The sequence below is a fragment of the Ctenopharyngodon idella genome, chromosome 13 (assembly GCF_019924925.1).
Source record: "Ctenopharyngodon idella isolate HZGC_01 chromosome 13, HZGC01, whole genome shotgun sequence".
Lineage (NCBI taxonomy): Eukaryota > Metazoa > Chordata > Actinopteri > Cypriniformes > Xenocyprididae > Ctenopharyngodon > Ctenopharyngodon idella.
This window is the reverse complement of record NC_067232.1, coordinates 19,675,996-19,702,466: the sequence shown is the minus strand read 5'-3', so window position 1 is coordinate 19,702,466 and position 26,471 is coordinate 19,675,996. Positions and strand designations below refer to the sequence as shown.

Genomic DNA, 26,471 nt, shown 5'->3' with positions numbered 1-26,471 from the left:
TTGGTTCCAAATTTTTATTTTACTGGTAGTCCACTGTATGAAGAATTTTTGGGTATAATATGTCACAGTTTACTTTATTTTGCTATCCTCACTTACATAAATATACTATAGTGTCCTGCACCCACTAGTAAAAATATATAAAAAATTATATCTATTGTCTGAATAATTTTTGGTTTGACTGTATGTGTGTATGTGTGTGTGTGTGTGTGTGTGTATATATATATATATATATATATATATATATATATGTAAACATGTGGCCCCATTTACATTCATATAATGCTAAAACAATATGTGTTCACATACACAGCAGTATCAGCAGGCACAACTGAAAGGCAAATTTGGATTCAGACTGAAGGAAAAATAAGGTTGTGTATGTGTGTGTGTGGTCGGTGGTTGAGGGGCAAATGAGTGACACTGTTTGAAGACAGTGATCTTGCTGCTTTATTTTTATCTCAGTGTGTCTGACACCTTCGGGTCCCTGCAGCACTGGCTGGTGTCAGAGCGCTGTGGGTCCTGGTGACAGGATCTGGTCCGGGGCTGATCAACTAATCAGATTCCCTGTGCTGTTTCTCTCTAGGGGACCCAAGCTTTATTTATATACTTCTGAAACCTTTGAGATCAGTGTAGATTTTAATTCCTTGTGCCTACCACATCAAAGAAAGACACCTGAAAGGTTCCCACACCCACAGAGAGACAGAGCTGCTCAGAGCGTCTCTCCTCTCCTCTGCTGTGCTGTGCTGTCTGTTAGCTTTCACTCCTAATCAGCTTCAGATGCACACGCATGTGGAACACAGCTATGAATCTATGTGTGGTTAGCATGTGCAGTGGCCCCAAAATATATTTGGACACCTGAGGCACATTTAAAAATGTATAAATGTCATTGCATCATAGAGCAAAATATCAAACCAAGTGGCATTTATTTTAAAGAAGGGTAGCTCAATCACACTTTTCAAGTAAACATTTCACACAATGATGTAGAAAATAAGACAAACTCAAAACGTATTTTGAAAAATGTCTAAGAAAATAAAAGTTAGTTCTGAGAAAAAGGTCTAGTACAGTTTGGACTTTGGTTTTATTATCCTGTCATCTAATGCAGAGAGAATCTTTGCTGCTCTTCTGCTATTATATTTATGGTTTGTAGAGCTGACTAATGCTTTTTATAAGTTTTTGGTCTGATTGTGCACAATTCACCAGTGCACATTATTGCAAATAGTTTTATTCAGTAATATTTATTTTGATTGCAACAATATTACAACATTACAGAGGAGTTGATTCAATGAGAATGATTCAGTTGCAGGAACCTACTGGTGGAGCGGCGTAACCTGCAGAAGAATGAATCAATGAACAGATGTTTGTAATGTACAGAATAAGAATATTTGGTCACTGGGGTGAAGCAAAATTTTGCGTTATCTAGTAAATTTAATTACTGTAATTTACAAACAGTGCTGGGTAGTAATTAATTATATATAATCTAGATTACATAATCAGATTCCAAAAACGAAGTACTTGTAATTAAGATTATATTATGTTTTAAAATACTTGTAAACAGATTAGTTACTTTTTTATTGATTACATGAATGCGTTATTCTCATAATGGCGGTAAGTTATTCATTAATTCTCCCTACTACTTTTTTAAATCTTTTAAATGATCCTTTCTCAAAAAAAAAAAAAAAAAAAAAAAAAAAAAGCCTATTGCTTATATATGTTCAGAAGGTCTTCCAGGTTTGTGGAATTGCACACACAGACCAGCCATTAGTCATGTGACTATCACTGAAAACTGAGAGTCACACAGCATTTGATCTCTGGATTTACAGAAAACTACAGTTTTTTTCAACTGCTTATACACAAAATCCTTACTTGTCACACAATTTCTGAAACCTGACACACCAGAACCACACACCAAATCTGCAAAACCATACAGTAATTCTCGGACTTCGACTCAATTTCATAAAACACCTTTTGCAAAACACAACACACAGTTCTCTATGTAACACAAAAATCTAACAGGAAGTATCTTGAGTTCCTTTTTCAAACACAACCATTGTTTCTGTCCAACTACACATGGTTGATGTATTTTCTTTCTTTCATACTGTGTAATACTGTATTCCCAACCACAAATGCTTCCAGTAAAAAAATAAATAGTTTGGTTTCAATCTTGCTTTCGTGTTTACCGTGAATTTTTCAACATCTCTCTGCCAATTACTTTCAATCTTGTACAGAAATGTACACAGGAGCTCATGAAAGAAGAGCTTTAGGTTTTGAATAACTGTGTATATGATATATCCAAAAATAGAATATTATGGCAAAGGTGTTTGCAACGTAAGACAAATGTTTGCGTTGTGTTTGTGATATTTTCAATGCAGTGCTTCATTTTGCAAGAGATGTGGGGCATTTTGCATTTTGTCTGAGCAATTCTTGGATTTGTGTGTAAAGTTTTGAAAAAAAAAAGAGGCAAAGTTTGAAAATGTGTGTAAGCAGTTGAAAAAAACTGTAACTCCTGACAAACACATTAATTATTATTTAAATTATCACTCAGTGAGTAATTTAACCATGTATTAGTAGTCTTTCAAACACATTAAAATTCACCAAATTCACATAATTTCATATTTACATGCAATGCAGGGATTCCCCAACTTTTTTTTGTCAGCTGAATCTCTTTGACCTTATATATTTACTTGATGTAAGCCCTTAGATTTTTAGTTAATAAGTTTGTTCAATAAAAAAAAAAAAAAGTCAATAATAATAATAAATAATAATAATAATAAAATTAATTTCACGGTTCTCTGATTTCGGTTGATGGTCACATGACATGCAGGTAAACAAATAAAATATTTCATCTTTTTTTAGTAAGTGTTTTATTTTGATTGTTTATAATTTAAAATTATTTATTTACATTTTATATTTTTATGATTTAATTATTTAATAGCTTTTCATTAAACTCACGAAACCCCTGCAGTTCCATCACGGACCCCAGTCTAGGAAATCCTGACATAATGTAATATTTTATGCACTTCATGTTGCTGATAACAAAGAAAGGAATGATTGTTTTCTTTGTATTTTTATATCAATATGGTACAAGATTATCCTATTCAAATCAGCGTGATAAACGAGTTAGGTCAAAAATAATCTAAAAGTAATCAAAAAGTAGTCAGATTATATTACCTTAAATGTGTAATGTAATGGATTATGTTACTAACTGCATTTTTTGTCATGTAATTTGGAATCAGTAACTGATTTGTAAGTAATCTACCTACCTACCTAATCTACCTGCTTCAACCTATCTCCTCCAACCACCTGCCTCAATTCTGGTATTTTTAATGGCAACATTTCACAATCCAATCAATTCCCAAGTCCCGCCTTACTTTTCTTCTGGTTGAATATTCAGTTCCACACAAAAATAAGCCTGATTACAAAATCAAAATGAGTAATGAATAGAATTTCATTCTAATCATGAGGCCACTGTTTTAAAATTTCTCAGATGATCAAGCCAGTGATCAGGCGAGATGATCCAGTCAGTTGCAGATGGATAAAACCAAGTCTCGACCAACTTTTTAAAAAATATGTTTATTGTTTCACTCTAAAATTTGTGGAATTAGAAAAGTAAAATGGATTGTGAATGCCAATTCTTGTTTACTTTATTAAGAAGGTGTAAACAGGGTCTGAAAGACAAACCATGTGTTTAATTTATTCACCCTCATTTCGTTCAAAACCTCTATGGCTTTCCACTGTTTTTTGTCTATACATTGAAAGTCAATGTTGTCCAAAACAATATCATCTTTTGCGGGGGTCAGTAAATGATAAGAAAATGTTCATATTTGGGTGAACTACCCCTTTAAGGAATTTGTTAGGCTGCTTTATTCCTACCATACCTGGCAAAATGTGGGATCATTAGCTCTCACTTTTTTAACCTTTATTCCCTCTGTTCTCATTCATCTGTCTCTCTCAGGCGACGGATGCTGATCTCATCTCTAACGTGACCTACAGAATAAAAACAGAAGCGGCTCGGCAGCTCTTCGCCGTGAACCGTCTGACCGGCGCCATATCAGTCCTGCAGGCAGTAGACTTTGAGGACTTGGCAGCAGGAAACAGCACCTACACGTTTGAAGTGGAGGCGTTAGATCATGGAGGAGTCCTCCCTCCTGGAACGGCTACAGTCATCGTTAGAATCACGGTAAGGCCGTTAAGAGCGCATGAGTCGCTCATCAGCTTTAAAACACTCTGTTTTATCACGGCAGTCTCAGCAGCAGCATGAGAAACTCTGAAAGCTCAGCAGGTTCCAGTCAGAGATGAGTTGAACTTGGGAGGATGGAAGCAAATTTTCATCAGGTCTAGTGGCGGTGATTGGATTAGAACTTTCAAAGCTCGTCCATACTGTCTACACGCTAACGCTCCTCGCAGAAGCTCCGTTGACTCTGTTCCAGTAATGCCTACAAAAGATTTGATCTCTGAATTCAATTAGTCTTGAAAGAGAAACCGCTATGTTGGCAGGATTGTGGGCGTTGTTTACTGGATCCTCGCCTGTGTTTTCCTACTTTCTCGTTGTGATATTTCTGGTTGACGGTGACAGGAGTGACAGACAAAGCTCGGTGCAGGTTCTGATGCTAGCCTGGCACAGCTATTCCAGGCCTGAATGACTCATTAGCTTTGTGACTGCAATTATGTGAGGATTTTAACGGGAGCGCTCTCCAGCGTCTCCGAAGATTAGCTGGGGGATCAGAACAGAAGGATTAGCCTCCTCCAGTTTACAGCAGCTGGAGTGAGTGTGAGTGTGTGTGATTAAAACTGAACTTGTTGAACTTCATGTAAAATCGTACATTTTAATTATGTAAATCTAATGGAAATGTTTTCATTAAGGATGTATACATTAGTTTGCGCTATAGCTAACGCTAACTTAAGATGAACGATACAGTTACAGCATGCAAGTAGGAGTTTTGGTCAGTCTTTACTACTTCTTTTTTAACATTAATAATTGTGGAAGTTAACAATATAAGTTAGCACTGTGAGCAAAATATATGTAATGTTATATTAGCTTTAATTTGATCAATGAAACCAATTAATGCATAAAAAAATATAACGCACTTAATGAACCACAAAGCACACCTTTCCTGGTTGTGGCCAGAGAGAGCGACTGACCCAAATGCGTCCCACGAGCAGCTGCGAATGACTCATTAAATCAGTTTTGCTTCCTTTGATCACTACAGCCTGTACATGCTTAACTGTGGGAAGTCCAGAGCAAATACATGCAAATGAGCGTCGACCCACCTCGCTGCGGGGTCGCTTGCATTTATCAAAATAATCTGTGCTTTTCAAGTTTAAGTTCAAAAGATGACATTTAACAAATTTAAGATGTGCTTCCTTTGTGTTAATTGTACATTAATTTAGGGATTCAGTGTGTAAATATTCATTAACTTTTGGATGCAATTGACCCTTCGCCAGGAGTTTGATTGACAGGCGATCTAACCAATCATAACGCAGAATCCGCCGCAATTTGAAAAGTGGTGTATACTGACCTCTTTCCTCGATTGAAACAACATGAACTAGTAGGAAGAGATGATTGATATTTATTGTTTAAATTACTTTAAAAATGACAAAATTTGAAATTTGAGACTTTGTTTCATATCAAAAGTAACCTGCTCTGTCTTGTCTGTCGACGCGTTGTTGTCAGTGTCCTCTTTGCTCTGCAATGTATTTTTCACTGCGTGAGAACATGATGTAGCGTGAGAGCGGCATGGCTTGCCGGACGTAGCAACAGTAACTAAAGGGGGCGGGGTCTTTGCGAACGGTCAATTAATTATTTATATTTTATGTGTCATAATCAATGCTATTTAAGCTTTAATTTGGAAATTTTCAGTTTTCAATTTTAAAGGTACACTATGTAACTCAAAATTTTGAGTCACTACATCATCAATCCTTCTTCCAAAGCGTATTTTTGTCTTACCCTGATTTACTATGGTAAGCCTATTATAAGTGTTTACACTATCTCACAGAAGTGAGTACACCCCTCACATTTTTGTAAATATTTTATTATATCTTTTCATGTGACAACACTGAAGAAATGACACTTTGCTACAGTGTAAAGTAGTGAGTGTACAGCTTGTATAACAGTGTAAATTTGCTGTCCCCTCAAAATTACTCAACACACAGCCATTAAAGGGATAGTTCACCCAAAAATGAAAATTTGATGTTTATCTGCTTACCCCCCGGGCATCCAAGATGTAGGTGACTTTGTTTCTTCAGTAGAACACAAATGATGATTTTTAACTCCAACTGTTGCGGTCTGTCAGTCTTATAATGCATGTCAATGGGAACTCAATCTATAAGAGTCAAAAAAACATGCACAGACAAATCCAAATTAAACCCTGCGGCTCGTGACGACACATTGATGTCCTAAGACACGAAACGTTCGGTTTGTGCGAGAAACCGAACAGTATTTATATCATTTTTTACCTCTAATACACCACTATGTCCAACTGCCTTGAGTGCACGCACGGCATCCGGTGCTTGAGGTGTGTACACGCTCTGGCGTAGTTTAAAGAATTAGTCAACTTTCAAATAAAATTTTCCTGATAATTTACTCACTCCCATGTCATCCAGGATGTTCATGTCTTTCTTTCTTCGGTCGAAAAGAAATGAAGGTTTTTGATGAAAACATTCCAGGATTATTCTCCTTATAGTGGACTTCAATGGTCTCTCCAAACGGTTGAAGGTCAAATTTACAGTTTCAGTGCAGCTTCAAAGGGCTTTAAAGGATACCAGATGAGGAAGAAGGGTCTTATCTAGCGAAAGATCGGTCATTTTATTAAAAAAAAATACAACTGTATATGCTTTATAAACACAAATGATCGCCTTGCACATTTCCGTTTTTTTTCTGTAAGTAGAATAGGGAAGGCGTAGGACATACAGCATAAGCTTTTTGAAGAATTCGGAAAGCGGAAGCACGTGCAAGTCAATCATTTGTATTTATAAAGTTGTGAATGACATGAGGGTGAGTAATAAATCATATTATTTTCATTTTTGAGTGAACTAACCCTTTAAAGGTTCTGCTGCTAACATGCCAGATACCATAGCACAACTTCAGGGGTCTAGTGGAGTCCATGCCTCGACGAGTCAGGGCTTTGAGGACAACTTTGAGGACACAACATTAGGAAGGTGGTCATAATGTTATGCCTGATCACTATATATATAAATATTTTTAGTAGTTTCATGGCTAATTTCATGGCTAAATTATTCATGGAAGTGATTGACAGCATGTGGTACATAGACTTAAGGTTGAAAATATCACAGAATATTTATTTAAGATTGTTTCTCTTATTACAGTGTGTGTTTATAGATCATGGTGACTTATTTCTTATGAGATCAAATTAAACCCCTGGAGATTTTCATGATCTTTGCATCAAGTGTTTTGTTGTGGTGTAAAAAACAAAGAGGTGAATTGTAGTTGTGCTGCTGCTATCTTCAGATGTGCCTTGCATCTGAGGTTCTTTGTGTCTCTCACTGATGTTTACCTTCAACTTTTTACCTTGAACTCTACCTTCAAAGTTTGCATCCTGTTAGTTTTGCTGCAGTGGAGATGGTGTAACAAATTGTAATGATGCTTGAGCTGAGGTGCAGGCAATATTATTAATGTCAGCGTAGAGTTATCATAGCTGGGCTTATGGGAGATTTTGAAGGTCTTTCAGGGAAAGATTTTTTTTTTTTTTTTTTCTGACTATCAGGCAAAGTGTGGCTGTGTGTGTGTGGGCACATCCCTCTGTGGTCAAGACCCCTAAGAACATTCAGAAAGGGTCACTTGACCCCTCTGAAGAGTTTCAGGGTTATTTCGATCTTGTGTGTGTCTGCAGCCCTCATCTCCTCGACTCTGAGAGAAGAGCAGCTCGCTGCATATAGATCCCTATCACTTCTGCTTGAGTTCATGCTGAGGTGAAAGGTCAGGGTGTATCGATGTGCTTTTCAGGTGGGCAACTCCCAGTGCCTTTTCCACAGACAGTTTCGGTGCGGGTTCCCAGCCTGTGTCCCTGTGTTCTCAAACCATTCTGCACATTTCCACTGCAGAAAAGGGGAAAGATTGGGCGGAGAAATGCTGTCGCTGTCTCCTTGAGCAATGTAATAACGTTGCACTACATTGTTCTTTATATCTAAATATATAAAACTGTGCCTGCGAGAAAGACTTAGCGTGCAAGACAGCAAGTGAATCAATGGTTTCAGTTTCAGTATATCTCCAAAAAGGACAGTGTTCCCAGTACTGTGAACAGCAAAACAGAAGTGCCACACTGCCTGCACAAACACCAGGATGCACACTGTTTGATTTTAGACTGGTTATAGTCAGATTTTTATAATTTTTTATCTTAATATTTTGTGGAAACCAGCATTATTTGAGAGAAACATTTTGTAACATTGTAAATATTTTTACTGTCACTTTAATGCATTTTTGGTGAATAATTAAAGAAGCATTATTTTTATTTATTATTATTTCATACCCTAAACTTTTGAATGGTAGTATCACAAAATATTAAGAAGAATAAACTGTTTTCAATATTGATAATAATAAGAAATGTTACTTGAGCAGCAAATCAGCATATTAGAATGATTTCTGAAGTACCATGTGACACTCAAGATTGGAGTAATGATGCTGAAAATTTAGCTGTGCCACTGCCTTCACAGGAATAAATTACATTTTAAGATGTATTCATATAGAAAACAGATTTTTTTTTTTTTTTTAATAATAATAAATTGTAATAATATTTCACAATATTACTGTTTTTACTGTACTTTTGATCAAATAAATGCAGCCTTGGTGAGCATAAGAGACTTCTTAAAAAAAAAAAAAAGGGGGGGGGGGGGAATTATATTATAGCAAAAAGGATATTTGTTTCTTAGAAATAACATGCACTGATGAATTGTGCACAATTAGACAATATGTATTAAAAAAGTAATATTTTGATTCCATTTTGACTTTAAAACACCTTGAAAGACAATGTAAAGTGCTCTTTTACAGTAGTAGTGGACAGCAGTGAAAGACATCAGTATCCATAAACTGATTAATACTCTATTTATCATTGTGTCACTCCTCACTAAAGGGACGACAGCAGACAGAACAGAATCACTTTGCCAGAGGGCCCTGCTTACCTCAGTCCTGTTTTAATGAGTGTTGTTAATACATATTTTATCCATGTTTCTCTCTCTCTGTTCTTTTCAGGATATGAATGATTTCTCCCCGGTCTTCAGACAGGCTCTTTATAAAGGGATGGTGGCTCCAAATGCAGAGAAGGGGACAGTCATCACAACTGTGTTTGCAGAAGATCAGGATCCTCCAGTAAGTACACAAAGTCATGAACTACACTTCTGCGATCTCTGACTCATCCTCAAATGACAAACCTTGACAGTAACCAATTTGTTGGTGCAAATTGTGATTCATTTTTATAACAGACCTGCAATTTTGGAGGTTCAGTGATTCATTTCTGTCATATTTTGTACTTAATTTTTTTGCACGATTTTGAATAAACCCTGGAATAATGCAGGGTTTGAGTGAGGAATATTAGGAATGTTTATAGGTTGCTTAGAGTTAGATATTTGAAATATGTCTCAAATAAAAATTGTGGGGCCAGCACTGCACATTCACAGTCAAGTGAGGGCTGATTAAATATACTACTGTACTGTAAGTTTGGGGTCACAAAGATGTTTTTTTTTTTTTTTTTTTTTGGAGGGAAATGAATACTTTTATCTAGCAAGGCTGCATTAAATTGATCAAAAGTGACAATGAAGACATTTAAAATGTTACAGAAGATTGCTATTTCAAATAAATAAATGGTACTTTTAAACCTTCTATTCATCATTGCTGCTCGATTATGGCAAAAAAAAAAAAAAAAATATATATATATATATGTAATCATGATTATTTTGGTCAGTATTGTAATCATGATTATTTAACGTGATTATGAGTGACCCATATGACCAAAACCTTACATTAGTATGATTTCTGAAGGATCATGTGACACTGAGTAATGATGCTGAAATTTCAGCTTTGTATCACAGGAATAAATTACATTTTTTATATATATATTTAAAGGTGCCCTAGAATTGAAAATTGAATTTACCTTGGCATAGTTGAATAATTAGAGTTCTGTACATGGTAACATACCGTGAGTCTCAAACACTATTGTTTTCTCCTTCTTATGTAAATCTCTTTCGTGCAAAAGACCACTGAAAAACAGGCGAATCTCAACATAACACCGACTTTGACGCAACAGTCGGGATCATTAATATGTACGCCCCCAATATTTGCATATGCCAGCCCATGTTCAAGGCAGTATTAACTTCGTGGAGCTGCACAGCCGAATCATCAGACATTCTGCAGGTACTCTGAAGCATGCAAGCAAGGACAATAGCGAAAATGGCAGATGGATCGATAATAACTGTTCATGATCCATGATATCATGATATATTTAGTGATATTTGTAAATTGTCTTTCTAAATGTTCCGTTAGCATGGTGCTAATGTACTGTTAAATGTGGTTAAAGTTACCATTGTTTCTTACTGTATTCACGGAGATCAGAGCCATGACGTTATTTTCATTTTTAACCCGAAAACGCTTGCAGTATGTATAATTCATAAAGCATCTTCATTCTTATGGGAGTCTCTCTAACTGTGTGTAGCTTTAGCCACGTTAGCCATGCAGCACACTATCAAACTTATTCAGAATCAAATTTTAACAAACATCCACAAAATACATGCCATACTTACGTGATCTGATATGCTGCATCACGAACAGTTTGTAAAGATCCATTTTTAGAGTTATATTGTGAACTTCTGTAGTATTTATGCAATGTATTATGGAGTTGAGCTTGGGGGCGGGGAGCACGAGCACTTAAAGGTGTACACACACCAAATCAGTGCATTTTTAATCCCACCCCAAAATAGGCAGTTAAAACATGGTATAATAAAAAATCTATAGAGTATTTTGAGCTGAAACTTCACAGACACATTCTGGGGACACCTTAGACTTATATTACATTTTGTGAAATCGACATTCTAGGGCACCTTTAAATAGAAAACTGTTATTTTAAAATGTAATACTAATTCACAATATTGCTGTTTTTTATTGTGGTTTTGATGAACAGAACAGACTTTTTTCAAAAACATTAAATTCCCAGCCGAGGAATAAGGGTCTTATCTAGCGGAATAATCGGTCATTTTCTAAAAAATAAAAGAATTATATACTTTTTAACCACAAATGCTGGTTTTACACTCTCTGTGATGCGCCACGCATTACATAATCACGTTGGAAAGGTCACGCGTGATGTAGGCGGAAGTACTGCGGTAGGGTGAAAAATGCAGCTTCAAAGTGCTCTTCACGATCCCAGATGATAAGACCCTTATTCCTCGTCTGGGATCGTGAAGAGCACTTTGAAGCTGCATTGAAACTGCAATTTGGATCTTCAACTCATTGGTAGCCATTGAAGTCCACTATATGGAGAAAAATCCTGGAATATTTTCCTCAAAAACCTTAATTTCTTTTCGACTGAAGAAAGAAAGACATAAACATCTTGGATGACATGGGGGTGACTAAATTATTAGGAAATTTGAATTCTGAACTAACCATTTAAGTGTGTTCCAAATGACTAAAAGTTTGAGATGGTCAGGTTAAGGTTAGCTAGGGTTAAGACTAGTCAGTTTATTCATTCTTTGAGTGCATGATTTCATCCTTGAACTTTTTAAACTCATTTGGATTGAAGTCTTTATAGTGTTGTATTACTTTGTATGAGAGTTTAGACTCCCGCTAGTGTACCTGTTTACATGTCCCTCCATTAACATGTTAGTCTGCTGTTGTGGATAATCGGTTTGTTCTGCGCTGTCACTCTCTTTCTGCATCTTTATTTGATTGATCTGACAGAGCCGATTTACGTTTGCCATCTGGAGACTGGCCTCTCTTTCTCGCACGCTAGACGACTCCAAAATGAAATTACACGCAACGACACAGAAATTTTGATACTGTGGTGAATCCGGAAATGATTTTTTGTGCTTTCATCAGAGAGTAAAAAAAAATTTATTGGGTTTTAGAATGCAGCCCAGCATGCTTCTGCAACTTTTACAGCTGGAGGGAAACGAAAGGCTATTACAGTATAGCAAAGACACACATCTCTTATTACCTTATAAATTACATAAACAAGGTTATTCGCTGCCTGAGGTTTGGTTTATTCGGAGTGGCAGTGCATGCCAGAGGCTGGATATGCGCTGAATGCCTGTAAATGTTTATCATCCACAGACTGTAAAACAGAAAGATGCTTTGTGGGTTTCTGAGTGTCTATATGCTTTGTGCGGACATCGTTAACAGATTTTATTGGCTCTCAGTAACTCTGGACAACAATGGCATCTAAGTTTCAAAGGTGTCTGAATGTAGTTAGTGTATAAAAGTATTTTTAAAGTGTGTTAATTTGTCTTTCACAACTGCCAAACTTCACAAACAACTGTAGGCGACATTTACAGCCTCACTTTTTGCCATGGTCAATTTTGTTTCCATCACTCTCCTCCTAGGGAAACAAAGCTCACAGCAGGGGTGCCTGTAATACAGAGGAAGCATTTTCAATTGGTGATCAGGAATGGCCTTTTCATTAGTGGGTGTTAAAATGAACTGAGATGTTGCTGTTGAAATTTGTAGCTTTTAATGTTTCACTGCGTGGTCGTTGCAGTTGTCACAGAATTATGAGCTATGGTTGGTGCTGCTTACGGTACATTCAAAGAAACAGCAGGGGTGCTGGAGCCACTTTTTAGCCCACGTCTTATTCAACTAAACATTGAATGATATTAAAATATGGTCTTAAATGGGTTTTCAATGGGAAAATTGCATATTCCACTTAGAAATGGCTTATATATACACTCTACCGTTCAAAAGTCTGGGGTCTGTAAGATGTTTTTGTTTCTGGAAGACATTTCTTATGCTCACCTAGGCTGAATTTATTTGATCAAAAATACAATAAAAACAGTGGAATAGTATTTAAAACCTCTAGCGGACAGAAAATATTACGTATTGCACCTTTAAATTTACAATTTACAATAGATATTGTCTATTTTAATATATATCAGTTCAGTCATGAAATTCTAGATGGCACAGGCTGATAGTCCTTTATATTCGTTCTGTGTGCTCAACCTTTATATAGTCTGGTTCATTGTTTGCTGTAAGCTAGTCCTGCAGCGCGAAATCAGAGTTCTTCTGAAATCCTCCACCTCCCCCAGCTCCACGTGCCTAGATCTGATACGGGATTTATGTATGTCCATTCATGCAGCAGCAATCATCAACAGCAGCAGCACCAGCTGTATAACAGATCTAGTCTGCCAAGACCAAATACATTAATATTGCCTATTCAATACCATGCTAAAACTATACCAAGAGTTGTCATGATTGAAATTTTAAAATGCAATGTATACATGTTATGGCAAAGCTGAATTTTCAGCATCATTAGGCCGTTTGTCCACCAAAGCATTTTTAGCCAGCTGTGAGCACTTGAGGCCCCGTTTACACTAGTGCGTTTTCGTTTTAAAACGCACAAGTTTTGCTATGGTTACGCCTGTCGTTTACACTACGCCGGCGTTTTCGAACCTCTAAAATGGAGACTTTCGAAAACGCTGCAGACCCCGTTTTAGTTTGAAAACGCTGGGGTTGCGTTTCAGTGTAAACGTACCAAAATGGAGACTTTTGAAAACGATGGTGTGGCTGCCCACATTCGCTCTGCGTATCCTTGACGACCGTGTAATGGCTGCCCACGTTTGCTCTGCATACCGTGAAACAATAACATGGAAACTGACCTACAATCTTTGCTGGCTTTGTTGTTATCTTTAGTAGCCATTGTGCAGTGAAACTCTGCTTTTTTTTAAGACTGCAGCTACCTACATGCACAAGAGGCAACTGTTTACACTTGTACGCGCATGCCCAGTGTGCATGAACAGTCATGTGACATGCGTTTTCGGACATGTAGTGTAGACAGAGATCGTTTCTGAAACGCAGTGGAAACACCAGTGTAGATGAGGATCATTTTCATTTTAAAACGAAAATGCACTAGTGTAAACGGGGCCTGAAAGCGCTTTGGCAGCGCAGCGGGGTTTTTTTTTTTTTTTTTTCATTAGACGCTTTGTTGCTATGATACTGAATATCCGTGGCACTGTTACTTGTAACTGATTTCGCAGATCATTTGTTTCAGACTAAAAATGTCGACACAATGTAGACTACTTGCTATGTATGTTCGGAGACCACCAGCAATATTAATTTCTCATCAATTTTGTTCCATTCTCTGCTTGTTGATGTCATTGTACAGCTGAATGTTGTGACAGTTGGTCAATGTTGTATTTGTCCCACCCCTCCTCCATTCTGATTGGACGGATGGCTAAAAAGTGACAGTGATGAGTACAGCGTTTTACTCAAAGTTAAACATTCTTTAACTCGAGGCGACTGGAAAAAAAACGTTGAGCGTAAAATGCTTTGGTGGACACACGGCCTTACTCCAGTCATCAATGTTACATGATCACATGAGAAATCATTCTAATATGCTGAATTGGTGCTCAAGAAACATTTCTTCTTATTATCAATGTTAAAAAAAAGAGCTGCTTATTATATTATTATATTTCTGTGGAAATTTTTTTTTTTAGGATTCTGTGATAAATAGAAAATTTAAAAGAACAGCATTTTTTTTTTGTAACATTATAATATAAATGTCTTTACTGTCACTCTTGATGAATTTAATGTGTCCTTGCTAAATAAAAGTATTAATATCTTTAAAAGTTGTTTAGTTTAGTTTAGTTTAGGTTGAACTCTGAAGCTGACATTTTGAGTTGCATGTAGTTTTCTTTCTTGTGAGAAAATAAGAAAACAAGACTAAAAAACTCAATTTAGTTCTTTACTCACTGAAAATTTCCTCTTAAATCACAGATTAGAGACAAATGGCGTCAAACCTGATCCCACAGAATATCTGAGGGGAAAAAAAGTGGATATGAATGAGATGGCGTGGCAGCGGGCAAGATTTTCAGTGAATAACAATAAGTGTTTCTAAGTGACTAGACGATTCTTGACAGCAGGTGAGAGTGGTCAGTGAAGGGTGATTAAGGTGACTCTGAATCCCACCGTAAAGCAGGACCCTGTGTGCTTACATTACCGTAGGGGACAGGAGTGTCTCAGAGGGATGCGTGTGCTGCTGGGATTCTCTGACATACAGCTTAACCTGGAAGACAGAGACACAACACTGCCTAGGTTTTTGAGTTGGGTTTTTATTTTATTTTATTTTTATTATTTTTATTTTTTTTTGAGTTCAAGGACGCTGACAATGCCAAAGCGACAAGACAGCCTGTGTCGTGTCTAAGAGTTAAAGGAATGAGTCATCCAAAAATGAAAATTCGGTCATTGTTTACTTGCTCCAATCTCAACCTTTTCTTCTGCAGATCACAGAAGGAAACATTTATTTTTAATAATGTGCCAGTCAATAGCCACTTTCACACAGCAATGCTGGTAAATTACCGTAAAATTACCAGAACAACTTTTCGGGTGAATACATAAATGTGCTTTTCACACAAGCAACGCCATATCATCTTTTACTGGAAAGATACTATACAGACATTAGCACCAAAATACAGGTAAACTCTGTGATGTCAATCATCTGCATTTTATTTACATTTTTTTTTTTTTTTTTACTTCTGAGTGACTGGCGAGACACAGAACATCGTTTTGCTCTTAAAAACACGAGACACATAGTTATTATAATACTGCAGTTACTATAGTACACATTAATAACTGCAGAGCCGCAGCACTGATGAATGGAAAAGATGAAAAATAAATCTGTTCATCATATAAGGCGATTGAGTCTCTTCGAAAAATTTGGACTAAACCACTCAATTCATATGGATTAGTTTTACGATCTCTTTATGAACTTTTGGAAGCGTCAAAGTGGTAGTTATGTAGCTGTCTATGGAGGAACAGAAAGCTCTCAGATTTCATTAAAAAATATCTTCATTTGTGTTCCGAAGGTGAATGAAAGTTTTACGGGTTTGGAATGACATGAGAGTGAGTAATTAATGACAGAATTTTCATTTTTGTGTGAACTAAACCTTTAAATTGTTGTCAATCAACATTAGAGAACCCACTCTGCCAAAAGTGTGTCTGCATGTGTTCATAGAGTAAAGCTTAAAAAATGTTTATCATAAACTAGCGCTAAGACCCAGAATCTGCCCTGCCTAAATTTACGGTCAGGAGACGCTACTGGAGACAAGTATAAAGTAGTCGAGTATAAAGTATTTTTAAAAAATGTTTCATGGGACTCCTGTACTCTGTTCCATTTGGTTGCGCTCCATCCAGCTTTTTTACAGTTTTTGAAATCAAGAACATGTCTTGTGTGAACGACAAAACATGCTTTACATTTTTAAGTTTCATAACTTTTAAAATGTTACTACAAACTAGAATTCCTTATTACTGAGCCCCGAGCATGCTCATATTTTATCCTCGCAAGGTTACACGTCTGCTTTACACAGCCAAGGTTTGCAAAAAATTATAAGAGGATGGCCTCATTATTATGAGTGGCATGCATTTGTGCTTTTCTTGAGGCTGTGTTTTTTTCATGTGTGTTTGTGTGGCAAGTGCGTTTTTGTTTTGATGTCTGGGAAGAAAGTTTGTTTGATGACCCTGGATGCCCCATTGAAATACCAGATTCATCATTCCGGTTGTGTTGTGAATCACCATGGAGACATGGAGCAGCTCAATCTCTGTCTCTCTCAGGCATGACTGGAATTAAAGTCAGATAATTCTCACTTTTAAAATCCCCTTCTCGAAAACGGCCTTGATAGGAAAAGTGTGCTGCGGAACAAGGAGAGGAAGTGATCGTCCTCATTAGGGTCCCGCTCAAACTCTGATGATTACAGTACGAGCACTGCTGCATTTCCAGACAGCGCCGGTGAATGAGATAATGACACGGTATTTATATGCATGGCTGCAAAGGTCACTGGGTAATGAAAGCTCCTCCTTTGCCTTTATGCTGGTTGAACCTCATGTCCTGAGTGGTGACTTCCTTTTATTTGAAAAGATTTAAAGGGATGAGTAATGGACTTCCATCCTTGAAGTGTCACTACAGAGTAGAACAACCAGCAGCCATTAATCATACCGCCACAGCATGAATACAATCACCAGGCAGAAACTTAATGTGTCCCACTAATGTGACTGACTCACGTTTGAGTGAGTGACACCCGCTGAAAATGACTCATGAATGTCATACATTAAGCAGTTAACTGTTTTTATCCCGTATTAGCAGGAATATATATATATATATATATATATATATCAAATTAAGTGATATTTTGTTTAATTAATACAATTAATTGCATTATATATCATCTATCTATGCATCCCATATGTCAATATTTGTGAGAAATTAAAGATCAAGATTATGTATTTTACTGTGCCAGAGTACAGAAATAATGAATAGACAAAAACTAATTAAAAAAAATCAATGAATTGTATTAACAAATTAAAAATAGTGCAGATTAACCTTTTTTAACAAAAAAAATGTAACTTTTTTAATTAAATAATTGATGCCACTAGTGTTTAAAGCCCTGATGTCAAATTAAAAACCGTTTGACTACCCAGCACTCACAGTATTGTGAATATTGGCATGGCCTTTAGCAGTGATTTTATTCATAATATAGTGCACCGTCATGCTTAATTGTGAATATTTTTATCATAATATCGCACCAAGACTTATCAAAAGGTATCTTTTAGTATAAATAACACTTTACAATAAGGTTCCATTTGTTAACATTAGTTTTTACACGGCTCTGTGGAATACTTGATTCTGATTGGTCAATCGCGCCATCCAGCGATATGTTATTCCCCGATAACAACCGCTGAAAACAGATAACACAGGCTTATCCGGGTTACTGAAGTCAGCAGCGCTATACGCTAGGAATGGTTTTTCCTCGTGGAAGTTTTGTGTTTTGCTGAGCTAATAAAATATTAAAACTCAGTCAAATCAATATTTTGTGTATAGTTATTTAATTATTTCATCTGGTATCGTAGACTCGCTCTCTCTCGTTTCACACAAACGCAGCTGCTGCCATTTTGCGACTATTTTGTTCACTGTAATAGATTATAAGATAACAAACAGGTACGATTTTAAATCAGTTTCATCTCAGATCAATATATCTTATTCCTATAATTATTTATGTAGCGAAATGCCGTGTAATATGTGGTATGACTGTATACCGTATCTCTTAAATGTCTGTCTAGTTTGAACTTGCCACTTGCTAGCAGCTGCTCTCTCTGCGGAAGCTTTGCGTTTAAAGAGCTAATAAAATATTTTGACTCAGATTAATATTTCATGTCTAATTTTTTACTTATGTGGCAAGTAGCCATGTAATAAGCGAGATAATGTACATCCAGCCGGTTGTTATCGCAGAATAAACCTCTTCAGGCTGATGCACCTGATCACCCTGTCGGGGTTTATTCTGAGATAACAACCAGCTGGATGTACATTATCCCTTACTTAACAACTTTAGCTAACATAAACTAACAATGAACAATACTTCTAAAGCATTTATTAATCTTAGTTACTTAGTTAATACATTACTAAATAAAGTTCCCTTTCATGGGAACTGTCGACGCTACGTCATATGACGTTATGGGAACCTTCTGCGTGATTGCGTCGTGAAGCACTCTTGTATCTAACCAATGATGAGACGAGACGTCAGAGGCGGGTGACGTCACGGACCAGGAAACTATAAAGCATACCCAGAACAAAGAACGCTAGCTTCTGTTGTCTTCAGCAAGCGCTCTGTGTTATCGTGTGTCTTATTTGGTGTTGTTTGTCTTATTACATAAACAAGTCACAATCTCTTCGTCTGAGGACAAGAGTATCTCACACCAATCCATATATTTATATATAAAAAAGACACGTATTATGGCGAAAAAACTCACTCTCAGAACACTGTGTTCCTGTGTTCCCCGCGGATCGGGTCCCGCTTCTGCTGAGGCAGAGCGGAGGCTCCATTCGTGGGGTTCACAATTGGATCTGACAGAGGGATTAGAGACGGGCGCCGCCCTTTCTCTGCCCTAACCTGCCAGGTTCAGTGCCGTCTCCCAGGTGGAAGCACGCTCTGCGGTTTCTTCCCCCGGATTGAGGCACAGGTATTTCACATGTCCAGCTCTGAGGAGGTAGATATTGTGATATCGATCTGAGGACTCGCCACCTCACACACATATCGTGTTTCAAAAATCACACGTTTATAACAAATTAATAGTGAACAGCAGTTTGAATCGCGTTTCCTCCGTGCTACATTATAAAGCGAGTGGGGATACACGCGGTTTATGTGTTGTTTGCTGGGAGTGGAGCATGCACGTCAGCTCACAACTGACAGTGAGCAGTGTTCATTCATAAAAATGTCCCAAAGAGAAGCATGCACTAGCGGGAGTTTTCTAGCTCCACTCCTGTTGGCTTTATTCTCGAGGGAATAAAAGTCTAACGCAAGGCTCGGATCTCGCGCTTGCTGAGGCAGTGCGTGGATTGAGTTTTCGTTAAAGAATATATAGGTCGGATCTCGCGTTGTCGAGGCAGCGTGTAGATTAAGTCTGCAAGAGAGAATATACGGCTCGGGTCTCGCGTTTGCTGAGGCTGCGCATAGATCACGTGTCCGTAATTTTATATATATATATATATATATGTATTTATATTTGGAGGGAACTGAGTAGACGGGAGTTTCCCTTTCTCTCTTTCCCTAAAATACCTTGCGAATTAATACGAGCTATAATTCTTTTTTGTATTCTAAATATATTCAGCCTGTTCAAAAAAAATCTGGCTGCATTTAATTTGAGGATTAAATGAAATATTGAATACATTGAAATACATTAAATTCTGAGGAATTTAAAAGAAAATAAAGGAGACCGTTCTGCCAACCCTGCCACCTCGTGTGCTTCAGGGCACAGTGGTTTCCAGTGTTCCTCCAAGAAAGAGGAGGGTTGTAGAGCGGTCAGATCAGATGTTCCCTGCCGGCTCGCCGTTTCAGGGCACTGGTCTGACCGTTCATCCAAAGAAAGTGTCGCCACCCATGCTCCCCCGCAGAAAGCTTGGGGACAGAGACAGGCGACACAGCTGAAGTCTTTGTGGGGTAACACAGATCTGCGGACTGTAATTATCACCAAGAAGGCTTCAAAGAGGTCCTGATGCCAGTGGCGAGGGACATTGGAGGGCAGCCCCCTCCAGAGAGGGTCGGGTATTAAAATACTTGGTACCCATCCCTCTTTGGCGCCCTCAGGGGGCCGTTCTGCTAACCCTGCCACCCAGTGTGCTTCAGGGCGCAGCGGTCTCCACTGACCCTCCGAGGAGGGCCGGTCATCACTTGAACCTCAGGGTTTTACAACCAGTGCTTCATTGTTCCAAAGAAGGATGGAGGGTTATCCAACAGATCAGGTCCGAGGACTGGTTTGTTGCGATAGACCTGAAAGATGCTTACTTTCATGTATCCATCCATCCTCAACACAGGAAGTTCCTCAGGTTTGCTTTCGGGGGCAAAGCTTACCTGTACAGGGTTCTTCCCTTCGGCCTTATCACCCCGCACATTTACGAAGTGCGTGGATGCAGCTCTGGCTCCACTGAGACTCCAGGGCATCCGCGTACTGAACTATATCGACGACTGGTTGATTATAGCTCAAACAGAACATCTGACAGTTCAACATCGAGATGTTGTTCTGTCACACATGAAGAGGCTTGTGCTGAGGCTCAGTGCCAAGAAAAGTGTGCTGGTTCCGGCTCAAATTACCAACTACTTAGGGGTAGTTTGGGACTCCACCACGATGCAGGCACATCTGTCTCCTGCTCGTGTGAGTTCCATTCTTAATGCCGTGAATGGGGTGAAACTAGGCCAGTCACTCACTGTTAAACAGTTTCAAAGACTGTTGGGTCTCATGGCAGCTGCGTCCAATGGGATACCTTTTGGCCTGCTGCACATGAGACCCTTGCAGTGGTGGCTCAGGACCAAGGGGTTTTCTCCGAGGGGAAATCCTTTTTGCATGATCAAAGTCACGCGGCGATGCCTTCGTGCTCTGGTCATGTGGAAAAAGCCTTGGTTCCTGTCCCAAGTACCTGTGTTGGTGGTTCCTTGTCGTCGCGTAATGCTTACGACGGATGCTTCCCTCACGGGCTGGGGAGCGATCATGAGTGGTCGCTCAGCTCAGGGTCTCTGGGAGGACCATCAGAGTTCCTGGCACATAAATCGGCTGGAAATGATGGCGGTATTTCTTGCAGTAAAATACTTCCTCCCAGACCTGAGGGCCCATCACATGTTGGTCCGCACGGACAACATGTCGGTGGTCTCATATCAACCATCAGGGGGGTCTGCGGTCTCGCCAACTATGCAATTGGCCCGTTGGATCCTCCTGTGGGCCCATGGGAAGCTCCTCTCACTGAGAGCAGCTTACATCCCAGGGCATCAAACGTGGGAGCAGACGCCCTGTCGAGGCAGGGGCCGAGGCCCAGGGAATGGAGACTCCACCCTGAGGTGGTGGAGCTCACTTTGGGAAACTTTGGTCGAGCGGAAGTCGACCTATTTGCTTCAGGGGAATCAACCCAGTGTCCACTGTGGTTCTCCCTATCTCATCCAGCACCACTAGGTCTGGATGCCATGGTATAGACGTGGCCGAGGCTGCGTCTGTATGCATTTCCCCGTTCGCTCTGCTCCCGGGAGTTCTGGAGAAAGTACGCCAGGAAGGGGTCAGTCTAATATTGATAGCCCCCTACTTTCTAAAATATGGTTCTCAGACCTAGTGTCACTTCTAGATGGCTTCCTGATGGAGCTTCCTCTCAGGCAGGACCTCCTGTCTCAAGCGGGCGGCATGATAATTCATCCACGCCCAGAACTACGGAGACTGTGGGCCTGGCCTCTGAGGGGGCCAGGCTCATAGATGCTGGTCTCCCAACTGAGGTTGTGGAGACCATACTCCACTCCAGAGCTCCCTCCACGAGGAAGTTGTATGCATATAAATGAAAACCGTTCTCTACTTGGTGTAGACAAAGCAATGTGGACCCTGTCCACTCTTCTATTAGCCTTGTGCTTCAATTTCTCCAAGACAAGTTCTCGGATGTTTTTATCCCCTTCAACCTTGAAGGTTTATGTTGCGACCATTTCGGCCATGGCTCCTCTGGGGGATTCCTCGGTAGGTCGAGACCCCCCTTTTTTTTATACGCTTCCTCCGTGGTACTCTGAGGCTGAGGCCTTCAGTACGTACAAGGACTCCGGTGGTATTAGAAGGGTTAGCTGAGGCCCCCTTCGAACCACTAGAAGAAGTTTCAGAGAAAATCCTCACCCTTGTATTCCTATAAATGGAATTTATTTTATACTTGGTGTAGACGAAATAATACGGACCCTGTCCACTCTTCTATAAGCTTCGTGCTAAGATTCCTCCAAGAAAAATTCTCGGAGGGCCTATCTCCTTCAACCTTAAAGGTCTATGTTGCGGCTATCTCGGCCTATCATGCTCCTCTTGAGGGGGATTCCTCGGTAGGACGAGACCCCCTCGTCACACGCTTCCTCCGTGGTACACTGAGGTTGAGGCCGCCAGTGCGCACAAGGGTCCGGCCTGGGACTTAGCCGTGGTATTGCAAGGGTTAGCCGAGGCTCCCTTCGAACCATTAGAGGAGGTTCCAGAAAAGTTCCTCACTCTAAAAACTATCTTCTTACTTGCTATCACTTCCATGAAAAGGATAGGAGACTTACATGCACTTTCAGTTGCTCCATCTTACCTGGAATTTGCCCCAGGAATGGTGAAGGCATTCCTTCATGCTAGAACTGGCTATGTGCCGAAGGTCCCCACCAATGTCCCAGGTCCTATTGTGCTCCAGGCCTTCTATCCTCCTCCCTTCGAGACTTCAGATCAGGAGAAACTCAATCTGCTTTGCCCAGTGAGGGCTTTAGATGCATATGTCCACAGAGCTGCCCTGTGGCGTAAAAAAGATCAATTGTTTGTGTGTTACGGGTCTCCTAAGAAAGGAGGCCCAGCATCTAAGCAGAGAATGAGCAAGTGGGTGGTCGAGGCTATCTCACTTGCTTATGAGGCGGCCGGACAGCCATCTCCATTAGCTGTCCGTGTCCACTCTACTAGGGGTACGGCGGCCTCAAAGGCCTTAATGTCAGGAGTATCCATTAATGACACATGTGATTCAGCTGGATGGTCATCCCAGCACACATTTATTAGGTTTTATAACCTGGATATAGGCTCCACTCGGGGGTCGTCAGTTCTGTCTACAAGATAACAGACAGGTACTTGGTTCTACGGCGTAGTTGGGACAGTGTTCCCATAACGTCATATGACGTAGCGTCGACAGTTCCCATGAAAGGGAACGTCTCGGGTTACTTGTGTAACCCTGGTTCCCTGAATAGGGAGCGAGACGCTACGTCGCGTTGCCGTATCCCTGGCATACCTGTGAGTGTCTTGCTTCAGCCATAATCCAGAAGCTAGCGTTCTTTGTTCTGGGTATGCTTTATAGTTTCCTGGTCCGTGACGTCACCCACCTCTGACGTCTCGTCTCATCATTGGTTAGATACAAGAGTGCTTCACGACGCAATCACGCAGAAGGTTCCCATAACGTCATATGACGTAGCGTCTCATTCCCTATTCAGGGAACCAGGGTTACACAAGTAACCCGAGACGTTTTTAATGTTGTTTATATGTCTGTGTAGTGTTTTTAATATGCTTTAAGACAAACCATGTGGAAATTCATCAGTCAACACCATTGCTGAGCATTTTCACCTTAAAACTGCAGTGAACCAAAGACAGTCTTAAAAATGTAGTTTGGATCAGGTAGTTGGATCAGGTAGCTGGTGAGTGACTGGAGGTGGGACTAATTTGTATATTCATGGATCTGCTTATATTAATGAAGCTAGAGTTACATTCAAGATATTTTAATGCATGAAGAAATTATTTTCACAGGGAAAAAAAATAAAAAAATTATATATATATACAGGTGCTGGTCATATAATTAGAATATCATCAAAAAGTTGATTTATTTCATAAATTCCATTCAAAAAGTGAAACTTTTATATTATATTCATTCATTACACACAGACTGATATATTTCAAATGTTTATTTCTTTTAATTTTGATGATTATAACTGACAACTAAGGAAAATCCCAAATTCAGTATCTCAGAAGATTAGAATATTACTTAAGACCAATACAAAGAAAGGATTTTTAGAAATTTTGGCCAACTGAAAAGTATGAACATGAAAAGTATGAGCATGTACAGCACTCAATACTTAGTTGGGGCTCCTTTTGCATGAATTACTGCAGCAATGCGGCGTGGCATGGAGTCGATCAGTCTGTGGCACTGCTCAGGTGTTATAAGAGCCCAGGTTGCTCTGATAGCGGCCTTCAGCTCTTCTGCATTGTTGGGTCTGGCATATCGCATCTTCCTCTTCACAATACCCCATAGATTTTCTATGGGGTTAAGGTCAGGCGAGTTTGCTGGCCAATTAAGGGGTAATTGAGGTAATTTGCTGGCTAATTAGCTCAAGCAACGTGGATTGTGTGCCTCTCCTCTCTTCCTCCAGACTCTGGGACTCTGATTTCCAAAGGAAATGCAAAATTTACTTTCATCAGAGAACATAACTTTGGACCACTCAGCAGCAGTCCAGTCTTTTTTGTCTTTAGCCCAGGCGAGACGCTTCTGACGCTGTCTGTTGTTCAAGAGTGGCTTGACACAAGGAATGCGACAGCTGAAACCTATGTCTTGCATACGTCTGTGCGTAGTGGTTCTTGAAGCACTGACTCCAGCTGCAGTCCACTCTTTGTGAATCTCCCCCACATTTTTGAATGGGTTTTGTTTCACAATCCTCTCCAGGGTGCGGTTATCCCTATTGCTTGTACACTTTTTTCTACCACATCTTTTCCTTCCCTTCGCCTCTCTATTAATGTGCTTGGACACAGAGCTCTGTGAACAGCCAGCCTCTTTTGCAATGACCTTTTGTGTCTTGCTCTCCTTGTGCAAGGTGTCAATGGTCGTCTTTTGGACAACTGTCAAGTCAGCAGTCTTCCCCATGATTGTGTAGCCTACAGAACTAGACTGAGAGACCATTTAAAGGCCTTTGCAGGTGTTTTGAGTTAATTAGCTGATTAGAGTGTGGCACCAGGTGTCTTCAATATTGAACCTTTTCACAGTATTCTAATTTTCTGAGATACTGAATTTGGGATTTTCCTTAGTTGTCAATTACAATAATTAAAATTAAAAGAAATAAACATTTGAAATATATCAGTCTGTGTGTAATGAATGAATATAATATACAAGTTTCACTTTTTGAATGGAATTAGTGAAATAAATCAACTTTTTGATGATATTCTAATTATATGACCAGCACCTGTATATATATATATATATATATATATATATATATATATATATATAATTTTTTTTTTTTTCCAGTGTCCAAGAATCAGGTAATGCTATTATGTGTGCATTTAACTTCTCTAGTACATTCATTATAGCATATTTTGCCTGCATCTGGTGTTCTTATTTGGCATCATGACTGGATTTTACACATGAAAACCGGGACAGCACAGAGTGATCCTGTAATGTCAGGTCATCGGATTTAACTTTACTTTCCCTAAACGTAGTGGTGTGATCGTCTTAACAGAGATTAAGGTGGTCGGGTGAGGTAAATCTGTCTGTTTTACTCTTCCTTTTCATTCCGTCTGCCGTCAAGCAGACTACAGTGCTGTTTATTTTTATGGCCTGCCACAGAAGCTGTTAAATTATGCATTTCTTCTTTAAATAAGGCTTTGAAAACATGGGGAGTGCCACAGACATATGACACAAATATTAAGCCATAGAAAAATTGTGACATGGACTTAAAAAAAAGACTAGAAACTAATTTCTTAGCTGTCAGAGATGTAAATGTGATGTTGTTTCTGTCTCTTTCTCCTGCAGTATAAATGACTTTGTATGTTTACCACAGCACAAAGCATCAAACATTTATGACGCAGCCAGACGGAAGAGCTGTAAAGTATCAGTAGAATGAGGTGCGGCAGACGGAGTTCTCTGTAGCTCTACAAAACACGATGCCCGAGAGACCTTTGAGGAAGTTCAAACTAGCTATTCAAAGAAGAGTCAATCCTTTAAAGGAATAGTTCACCCAAAATAAATTCTGCCATTATTTATTCACCCTCATGTCTTTCTAAACATATGATTTACAGAAAAGGAGATGTTTTACAGAATGTTAAAGCTGTTCTTTTCTATACATTCCAACATATTTTTGACCATAATGTTAAAAAAAGATTTCTATTTATTCCTGTGATATGAAAGCTGAATTTTCAGCATCGGTCTTCAGTGTCACATGATCCTTCAGAAATCATTCTAATATGCTGATTTGGTGCTCAAGAAACATTTATTCTTATTATTATCAATGTTGAAAACAGTTGTGCTGCTTAATATTTATGTGGAAACCGTGATACATTTTTT

The 26,471-nt window shown here is 39.1% G+C and overlaps 1 protein-coding gene across 1 annotated transcript in view; it reads left to right on the top strand.

The window, feature by feature from the left end:
• The window catches only part of pcdh15a (protocadherin-related 15a), a 256,854-nt gene that overhangs the window by 159,016 nt on the left and 71,367 nt on the right, over positions 1-26,471 (top strand). Inside the window, 2 exon segments of the mRNA XM_051918041.1 lie at positions 3,950-4,174; positions 9,200-9,316. Coding sequence (XP_051774001.1) covers positions 3,950-4,174; positions 9,200-9,316 — 342 coding nt within the window.